Source organism: Sinocyclocheilus grahami, unplaced genomic scaffold, assembly GCF_001515645.1.
Source record: "Sinocyclocheilus grahami isolate Dianchi unplaced genomic scaffold, SAMN03320097.WGS_v1.1 scaffold629.1, whole genome shotgun sequence".
Classification (NCBI taxonomy): domain Eukaryota; kingdom Metazoa; phylum Chordata; class Actinopteri; order Cypriniformes; family Cyprinidae; genus Sinocyclocheilus; species Sinocyclocheilus grahami.
In genome coordinates, this window is record NW_015505808.1 from 621,403 (window position 1) to 631,911 (window position 10,509).

General features: G+C 38.0%; 1 protein-coding gene across 1 annotated transcript in view; it reads left to right on the plus strand.

Annotated features, from left to right (window-relative positions):
- The window catches only part of LOC107558022 (A disintegrin and metalloproteinase with thrombospondin motifs 3-like), a 95,150-nt gene extending 91,707 nt beyond the window's left edge, over positions 1 to 3,443 (plus strand). The window contains exons 13-14 of the mRNA XM_016241623.1: positions 1,741 to 1,874; positions 3,252 to 3,443. Coding sequence (XP_016097109.1) covers positions 1,741 to 1,874; positions 3,252 to 3,443 — 326 coding nt within the window. The remainder of the gene's footprint in view (positions 1 to 1,740; positions 1,875 to 3,251) is intronic.
- Positions 3,444 to 10,509: the final 7,066 nt, after the last annotated feature.

Sequence of the window (10,509 nt, forward strand, 5' to 3'; positions counted from 1 at the left end):
GTTACCACACACGATTTAAGGATTATATAAACCCAAATATTAACATCTCAGGATAATTATGAAAAAATAAATTTGATATAGTTCATTATTAAACACACAAAAAATACACTAATGTTTTAATTAGAAGATAGGTCACCTTCTAGATGCAACCTATTTATTACTTTTCTTCCTTTGAACTCAAATAACTCTGACTTCATAATGCTTTACTGCTTTAACAGGAAGTAAGTTATAGTAATGTAAACCAAGTTCAAAGTGCCCAACCAAAGAGAACGCTAATCACTATAATGGTGAGTAAAAAAAAACACATTTGAGGAAAATCAACATCTATTTATGAAGTTAACTTATGTGATGTTCTCTTAAATATTTCAGTTGTATTGAGAATTCAACATTCAAGATGACTTTGGGAAACGAGTGAATGCAACTAGTGAAAGATAACAGCAGACATGGAGGAAATGGGTGAAAAGTCTATTAAGACTCTTTTTCTTTTCCTCTTCTTCTGTTGTTATGTTGCACATTAGCAACATATTAATGCGCTGCTGCCTCTCACTGCTTTATTAATATCAGTGGTTCCTTTGTGGCTACTGGAATATTTTAAGTAAGTGTCACTCAAAACAGTAAGTAAATTGTTTTATTTGCCTTGAAAGTAGCTGTAACTTAATAAAACCTAGTAAGTATAACAACTAAGTAAAGATAACTAACTAAATCTAAGTAAGGTAAACTATTGGATTTTACAGTGTAGTGGTTTTTGGATATTTTAATAAAAAAAATCGTACATATTGTGCCTTTAAGTTACTTGACCAAACACTTCCACAAGGTCTCCTAGTGTTGTCTACATTAGCACGTTAATATCCACACACCATACGTTCATTTCATTGCATTCCATTACTATGTGCTGAAAAGTCTGTCATCATTTACTCACCCTCATGTCATTTCAAACTTGTATTACTTTTTTTGGATAAACATAAGGGTGTGTAAATGATGACAGAATTTAGATTTTTGCATAAGCTCTCCTTTTAAACATTTGTGCTATTTTTCTCTTATAATATAAAATAGCAACTAGTTGCAATGTGAAACCTAATTAGCATATGCTAAACATTTTAGGGAGTTATTCTAATGGTATTATATACTATTTTAAGCTATTTTTATAAGTTCAAGAGTTTAATCGGGCAGCAGATGTCAGAACTATGTTGCAAAAGTAATTTTTAATGCATATGAATAATTGATTAGTTCAAAACTTGGAGATTAAGACCTAAAAAAGCACATTCATTTTAATTTTACTTGAATATTATATTATAGTACTAATTTTTGATTGATGACACTTTAGATTACGGAGCATTAACTATTAACTAAGAGTTTTCCCCTCAATAAACTGCTTATTGATAGTAAGTTTTAGTCGTAGTAGTTATGTTTGGGTGTGGAGTAGAGTTAAGGGATCTAGAATATGGTCATGCAGAATAAGGCATTAATATGTGCTTTATAAGTACTAATAAACAGTCAATATGCTAGTAATATGCATGTTAATAAGCAACTAGTTAATAGTGAATAGTGTTTCCTAATCTAAAGTGTTAGTGCTTGTTTATATATCACTTTTATTGTTTGAATGTTATCATTGACTTCTTATAACTTTATTTTATTTGAATATAGCTACAGGAAAAAAGGCACATACTGTAACTGAGTCCAGCTGTAATTTGTGGTCTTTCTTATTAAATAATATTTCTTCATGTCTTTCTATATTTTCAGCCAACAAAAGATGTCATCTTTATTGCCAGTCAAAAGAAACAGGTGACGTGGCTTACATGAAGCAGCTGGTGCATGATGGGACAAAGTGCTCTTACAAAGACCCGTATAGCATCTGTGTGCGTGGAGATTGTGTGGTAAGCATTCAAATTTCATTATGCATTTCAGGTACTATTTCAGGGTTGTATGCTGCCTTTTTCATACATTATAACTGATGCTAAAAAAATAATTAGCACAAATTAAAATGAACATGACTAGTATTTTTCTCATTAAGAACTCAATAATAGAATGGTGTGCAACAAAATAGCTCATTTTCATAACCACCTGATTAAAACAAAAATATATTTGAAAGATCTGCTGCCATGAACTTGAACTTAGGCTGAGGCTTACCTTCAAAATCATTATTGTTCTCTTTAAAAATCTTAGCATAATTATTCTGTGTTATGGCAACAAATACATAATTACAAGAGATTGTTTCACAAGAGAGTAAATACACATCAGCACATATTTATTTTTAAGTACATTGGCTGGCCATTTTCCCCACCAGCACAGAAATTATTTCCAGATTTGTCTGAATTCTGAATGTTGGTTTATCAGTGTCAATGTGTGTGGTTGCTATGGCTTTGCTTTGGGGAATTAATTTCTTGGGCAGATGCACTTAATAAATGCTCCCAGGGCAAACAAAATATCTTCCCTGTTTACTGATAGGCTTAGTGTTGTGCCTAATTGTGTCGTAAAACACCAGCATGCAGTGTAGAAGGACATTACCTAGTCTGACATTAAAGTACACATCTGACTCACTTTACTCAAAGACTTGTGTTCATTAAAATCCATGTAAGACCAATTTAGAACTTTTCACACACTTCTGAATAGGCAAAAATGCGTCTACACATTTTAATTTTAATTGTAAGTGCAGGCAAATCTGTCCCACTGTACATCCTTGTTATTTTCTGTTATACATTTGTGAGTTGCCTCTGTGGATTGTCACTGAGCAACTGCATCTGACAAAGTACTGTGTACAGGATGAGTGCCACTTCACAATTAATGTTGTTTGAAGAATGGATCTCTCTGAATGGGGCTGATAGAAGTACATTGATTTTTGTAGATGGAATGGACAATGAATAGTGATTAGCTTTTGGGAGGAAATGATTGATAGTGTGTCAGCTAGTGTACCGATGCTTTAGGATTTATTTGCAGATATCGATCATCTTTTTAAAAGTTTTGTTCAGCAAACTGCTGCAGTGTGTCTCATATTTGTAAATGTCATGTTGTACTTTCAAAAAGAAAAATAACTGATTCTTGGTGACACTTTTTACGGATAATGCTTCAGTGGCCAAAATAGCAACATGGGAGATACTTCAAAACTATTAAAAGCAGCTATAATTTCATGATATCAAATGCAGACATATTCAAAGATGAAAGCTTGAAGTATTTTTGATGGGACCACTTGCCTCTTGTCTGAGTGTGTCTTGCATATTCCCCCTCCCCCCTCTCCCTTTCTCCCTTTCCTTCAGAAAGTGGGCTGTGACAGGGAAATTGGCTCCAGTAAGGTGGAGGATAAGTGTGGTGTGTGTGGGGGTGACAACTCCCACTGCCGAACTGTGAAAGGAACCTTCACTCGTGTGCCCAAGAAAGCCGGTAAGATGCTTTCCACTTTCCTGGTCCATCAGACAGTTCTTCATTCTATACTGCAGACCTGTCATTAAGCCCCAATCCCAATTCTATTTTATACCCCTTCCCCTACCCCTCCGCCTACTCCTTCCCCTTGTCCCTTGAAACAGAGTGTCGGGGTAGGGGTGAAAATATTCCCCTAAGAATTGGGACACCACTACTATGCTGTCATACGTCATCATACGTTGTCTAGCTCCTACAATACACACACCTATACTGGTGTGCTGGTGTGTGCATTAGAGCCTTTAATTACCGTTCTATATTATTGCGCTGCTTACTCACACACACACACACATATCAGAGATCGCGCAGCTCACACATCCAGGAGCAAAGATACTTGTCAACGCTGCCCCACGACTTTTAATAATAACAGTTTAAATACTGAATCGCTACATTATATTTTCCAGCAACAAGATGATAAAATCGCTGTTTTTGAAGTAAACTCACTCTAAAAAGAGAAACGCACAGACGCGCATACACACAACTTTCATCTCTCTCTCTCTCGCTCTCCAATTGGCGATATTTGAGAAAAGGGTTTAGCGATTTAGAATTATTGAGGAGACTAGCCCCCTCAATGTCTATAGCGGTTATCGCCCTGATCAGACATGAAAATATGTTGTGGCACTATCATGCAGTCTGTAATGACATGACGTTAGCAAACTTTGCGAATTTTTGCAAACATTTCTTTGAGTAACACGACCGTAAATATGAACTCACGATTGAAAGTAACATAAATCAAATGATTACTTTTCGTTAAAATCTTTATTAATGCCAAAAATGTATGTCTTTTTGTTCGCTCGGGCAGCCATGTTGCCCCTGAAGCCGGTTTACGCTGAGATAATTCATACCCCTTCGTTTGAAGTGTGGTCCCGAAAAATCTTCGTTTGAAGGGCTATTTGGCTCTTCCCTTTACCCCTACCCCTCCAACCAAAAGATAATCGAGACACCCCTACCCCTTCACGTGAACGCGCGAAACGGAGGGGTAGCGAAGAGGGGAAGGGCTAAGGGGTAGAATTGGGATTGGGCCTAAGTTTCAGAGGAAAATACAAAAATAATTTGGGGGAAATAATGAGCAAAGTGATCATTCTGAAATGTTTTGAGATTTGAGTTCACACATTTATTATTGATATTCGATTTATTATATTAGATATGGCATCTCAGAAACTCCAGATGTCTTTAAGAGTTTTAAGGATGTGTGATTTATTAGTAAGCATTATTATTTTAGTATTCAAGGAGATGTGAAAATTGCTTTAATTATTTGGTAGCACAAGTCTACTTTAAGTACTCATAGAGAACCTCTTTTGTTTTCAAATTTATTTTAAAGTTTTAAACTGTGTCCAAAATTGTATGGACTGATATGCATGGAAATGACTTTTGCCATATTTCATAGACTTTATGTATGTATGTATGTATTTTCTTAATTGCATGTACCAGTACATAGGCAAAAGTTAACATTATGGCTACAGGTAGAATAATTACATTAGCTGTTTGCTGAAAAATGGGAATGGGGATGAAATTAGGTTAGGATTGGGAAAGGTAATGAAATCCTAAAGGATAGGGTTTGGATTTTATCTGGGAAATACTTAGTTCATTTATTTGCAGGGACTGAGATCAGAGAAGTTTTACAGCAACAGAGCACAAAGGACGTGTAGCTGGAATTCAGTAACATTCATAATAGATAGTCAGAGACTTAAAAATGTAATAGTACTGTATGTAAGGAAGTCGCAGTATATGAGGTTGTATCATATTAATAATACATTTATGTTTCAGAGAGACACAAACTTTGTTTTTAAGTTTATTTATATCTCTTCCTCTCTCTGAGTCTGTTGTGGTTCATTCAGGAAATTTTGAGTGTAGTACGACACAAACTACTTTTTTCACACTGGGTTGTCATTTTACATGCGGCTCTCAAGGCCCCTCGTCCTATATTTTAGGCCTTTCACTCTACATTTTCACCAGTTGAATACTGATTCTGTATTTAGAACTTTGATTTTAATCATGATACTCCTACTATGACACCACAGATTGAAGGAGCTGTTTTAGAGATTTATTTGATAAACTCACATGTAAGGAGGAGCTTCTGTACATTCCTTGTCCTTGGCATATTATGCATAAATGACCACACTCAAATGTCCATTAGACCCACTCAATCTTCTTCTTCACTTCTGTTGAGCCTTAACAAATGGAACAGCTGATGTCATAAATGTACTTTTGTCTAGCTTAGCAGTTGCAAATTCCATTTATAGCATATATTCATCGCTAACCTGAATATGTATGAGTAAAGCTGGCTGTATGTTCTTGGGTTATAAAAAGCAGGCACATTTGTTGGAAAATGTCTTGCATTCATTGTTCCTAATTCATGCAATAAAAAACATCAGACGTGGGTTTACGTCTGTTATTAGTCTCAGCCTCAGACGTCACGCCCACGGACCATTGGCTAAACATCTGATGCATACGGCACACAAATTTGGAAACACTTCAGGAGTTTCGAAGTCGTCATTGGATTGGTTGAATTATACAGGATTTCCGGGAGACGTGTGTGTCGCGTTCTATAACGTTCTGCATGGAAACAAAGATGCCATGACGCCAAACCCCTCATGTTAGAAGAAAGCCGTCGTGTTTACAACTGTGATAATGAACGTTTATGAGGATCCAACTAAACACTGGATTTTTAAAAGTATGTGAAATTGTGAAAGTTTGTGGCATAGAATCTTTCAAATGCGTCCAAGAGATTTACACACGGTCTGTTATTGTGGGGATATTTCCACGCTTTATCTGTCAGTCATATGGCCTATTGGGCGGTCCTTGCCATTCAAAGCGGCCAAGGTTCCCAGACATTCTGCCGTCAGTCTGAAGGTCTGGCTACGCGAGACTAGTCTGTTATTAACATCCGTATTGGAGATCCAATCACAAGTGGAGAGCGCTAAATACAAATGTAAATCCAAAACATTTTCTGATCAGATTCTTCAAACTATATTCAAGTTTAAAAGGTATTTGACCATCACATTTGTAGTTTAAACACACAATCTGTCGTGATCATAGATTGTATAAAAACACAGACGTAGTGTCCGTGACGTCACCCGTAGGTTTCCGAAGAGCATTTTTGAAGCCCAAACTGGGCGGTGGCGGCTTGGCAGCACATCACCGCGCGTCACTCCCAATCGAAACTGGGCAAAGAGGCAGTAGCTGGTTGCTGAAACCACGCCCATCTAGCTCGACGGTGGTGACAGCAGCGACAATCTACCTGTCACTCAAGTGGCCACGCCCTTAATTATGCAGAACTTTAAGGCTTGATATAATTTAAACGGATGAGTTATAAAAAAAAATTCACCACCCTCACAGTTGTCATGAAGGGCAAAATTAGCTATTTTTTGCTGTAAAGTTGGGCATTTTAACATGGGGAGTCTATGGGATTGACTCCTTTTTGCAGCCAGCCTCTAGCGGCCAGATGACGAATTACTGTTTAAGTCACTTCCGTATTGGCTTCACGAGAGAGAGCGGGAGATTGCCGCTTGGTCGTGATGCATCCCGAAGACAACAAAGGATTGACCTGTTAATCAAATATTGTACTAAAACAATAGCTTTGTTGGTTATGTGCGGCTTAAATATATATATATATATATATACATACACACACACACACACACTTTATAAACAGTGGGTTTAGAAAAGAATCACCCCCTTTAAAATAATCACATTTTGTTGCTTTGCAGCCTGAAATAAAGTCGGATACAGTTTTTGTTTTATCCAGTTACATTTACTCAGTGCAACTTAACATCCAAGTGAAAAATGTAACACCAACATGTCAGGAAAAAATTAAAAATAAAAAAATCACTGAGCATGTTTACAAGAGGATAATTCACAAATATCAGCTTAATAAAACAACCAGTTTTCCACATTTACATGCACATCAGTAACCTGACAACACAAGTAAACGGGTTACTGTGTTTACATGACCATGGGCGTTGTCGGCTTATTAAGCATAATCAGCTTAAGAACGTGCATGCAAACACACTCGCTGAGTTGGAAAAAGGATCATCCCCTTGTGTCAGTATTTTTTTAAAGCACCTTTTGCTTTAATTACAGCCTTTAGTCTGTTGGGATTTGTCTCTACTAACTTTGCACATCTAGACTTTGCAATATTTGCCCACTCTTCTTTGCAGAACTGCTCAAGTTCAGTTAAATTTGATGGTGAGTGTTTGTGGACTGCAGTCTTCAAGTCATTCCACAGATTTTCAGTGGGGTTTAAGTCTGGGCTCTGACTAGGCCATGCAAGGACATTCACCTTTTGTCAGTTTTGCTGTGTGCTTTGGGTCATTGTCATGTTTGAAGGTAAGCCTTCTTGCCATTGACAACTTTCTGGCAGAGGGCAGCAGATTTTCCTCAAGAATTTGACAGTATTTTGCCCCATCCATTTTTCCTTCTATCCTGACAAGTGCTCCAGTCCATGCTGCAGAGAAACACCCCTAGAACAGGATATTAGCACGTCCTTGCCTTACTGTAGGAATGCTGTTATTTGGATGGTGAGCTGTATTGTATTTCCTCCAGACATATCATTTGGTGTTGAGGCCAAATTATTCAATTTTAGTCTCATCTGCCTCAGAATCTTCAAGGTGTGTTTTGGCAAAGCTCCAGTCGTGACTGCATGTGGCCTTTCTTGAAGAGTGGCTTTTTTCTTGCAACCCTCCCATACAAGCTACATTTGAGGAGAATTTGTGATATTATTGTCACATGCACACAATGACCACTCTTTGTCATAAATTCCTGCAACTGCTTCAGATTTGCTGTAGGCTTCTTGGTCGCCTCTCCAACCAGTTTCCTCTTGGTTTCCTCTTTCATCCAGTTTGGAGCAACATTCTGATCCAGGGAGGGTATGTGTTTTACCAAATAGATTTCACTTCTTAATAGACTTCACTGTGATTCTAGGCATTGATAAAGCCTTTGATTTGATTTGATTTTTTTTTTGTATCCATCTCCTGACTTGTTCCTGTCGACAACTTTATCCCAGAGATCTTTTGACAGTGCCTTGCCACCTATTGTTGATTGTTTGCTTCAGTTGCACTACCAAGGACTGAAATGCAGGAAAGCTCTTTCCATGCTGAGCAAATCAAAATGATCACAGTTGAAAGTCAAATGGTTTTGTGAGCTATTGAGAAAGTGATTAGCTACACCTGATTGAGTTTACAAGTCATTTTTAGGAGGGGGGTGATTCTTTTTCCAACTCAGGCTACGTCCACTACGTTCCCTATCCGATCTTTTTTTTCCCCTCGTCTCAAGAAGTATCTGCATCCACATGAAACCACAAAACCAACACAAAACGATGTAGTATACATGCCAGACCAGTATGTGGCGCTGTAATTCTGCCACAGAGATACACTAAAAATGGAGAAGAAGACTTGGACTATGCGCATAAACCTTGCGCACGGTATACAAACGAACATGGGACAATACATTTATTAATCTGTGTTAATGTTAGTTAATAAAAAGAAGTGAAGTGAAGTGACATGTGGCCAAGTATGGTGACCCATACTCATAATTAGTGCTCTGCATTTAACCCATCCAAAGTGCACACACACAGCAGTAAACACACACCCGGAGCAGTGGGCAGCCATTTATGCTGCGGTGCCCAGGGAGCAGTTGGGGTTTCGGTGCCTTACTCAAGTCGTGGTATTGAAGGAGGAAGAGAGCGCTGTACATTCACTCCCCCCACCTACAATCCCTGCCAGTACGAGACTCGAACCTGCAACCTTTGGGTTACGAGTCTGACTCTCTAACCATTAGGCCACGACTCAGCTTCGTCAGTCACCCTGAAGACACTGAAGACAATCGTTCAGTGTTTGTTCATGTTTTTGTTGCTGTTACGTGACGTAGCGGTGTCTGACTAGGGGTGAGACGTGGGCTGATGACGTCGTCGTTTCAGAAAATATACGGATTCGCTGTTCACACGAAAACGCAAGGGCGGCGTTTTCAGATTTATCCACTCTGGGACCCAGTTTCAAAAAATATCGGTTTCACTCTCCCAAAACGCCGGGTCCGTGTGGACGAAACGCCTATACGATACAAAATGTATATGTATACAGCTAAACGTGTCTCTGTGTGGACAGGGCCTCAGTGATTCTAGCTTTTTTTTCTGACATGTTGGTGTTATATCTTTCATTTGGATGTTATTAGTTTCACTGAGTAAATCCAGCTGGATAAAACAAAAACTGTGCCCATCTTCATTTCAGGCTGAAAAGCAACAAAATTTGATTATTTTAAAGGGGGGGTGATTCATTTTTATACCCACTATATAAGCACATAAATATGTGAACAATCAGCTTTAAATGTCATTCTATGTGATATTGTAAGTAAAATGTAAACAGATTATTAGAGACCCTCCCCAAAATTAAATTTGACATCGATTGGATCTTCTGGTCACTTGTGTTCAGATCACCAGAGGCTGATGTTACTTCCAGGTGTAAAGAGGTTCTAAGTGTGTGCTGTCTGAACTTGCATTATGCTTCATAGGTAGCAGGGGATCTATTCAATATTCTGAAAGCCAAATACATACATGAAATTAAATGCAGTTTTCACAAAACTGATGTATTAAAATTGCAAGCCAAGAACATTGACATTCAGGACCACTGGGCTACTTGACGAGGGAGGCTCACCTGTAAACACAGAGAGACAATAAATAACTTTTATTTTGTTTATGAACATAGGCGTAATTTGCGGGTGGGACGGGTGGGACATGTCCCCACCACTTTTTGCCAGGGTCGATATTGTCCCTACCACTTTTTGAAAGTAATTGAAAAATATATTGCGGAAGGTAGGCTATGTATTAAAGGGAAAACAAGATCAACAAATCATTCTTCATAATCTAATTAGGGTGATAAAAAATTAACTCCTTATGCATGCATAACTCGTGCAGTGAAATAACGATGTGATTTGCAGCTGTCGCACTTTTCGTAATGTCATTAGGCTATAGCATTTTATTTTAAAAATGGAGAGCTTCCTTGTGCTAAGTATAAGCCTGCCCTCTACTAAAGATTTTTCTAGTCAACTAGTCGCACGTTATATTAAGGCTAGAGCCTATTCCGCGCTCAAGCTCGCGCATAAAGC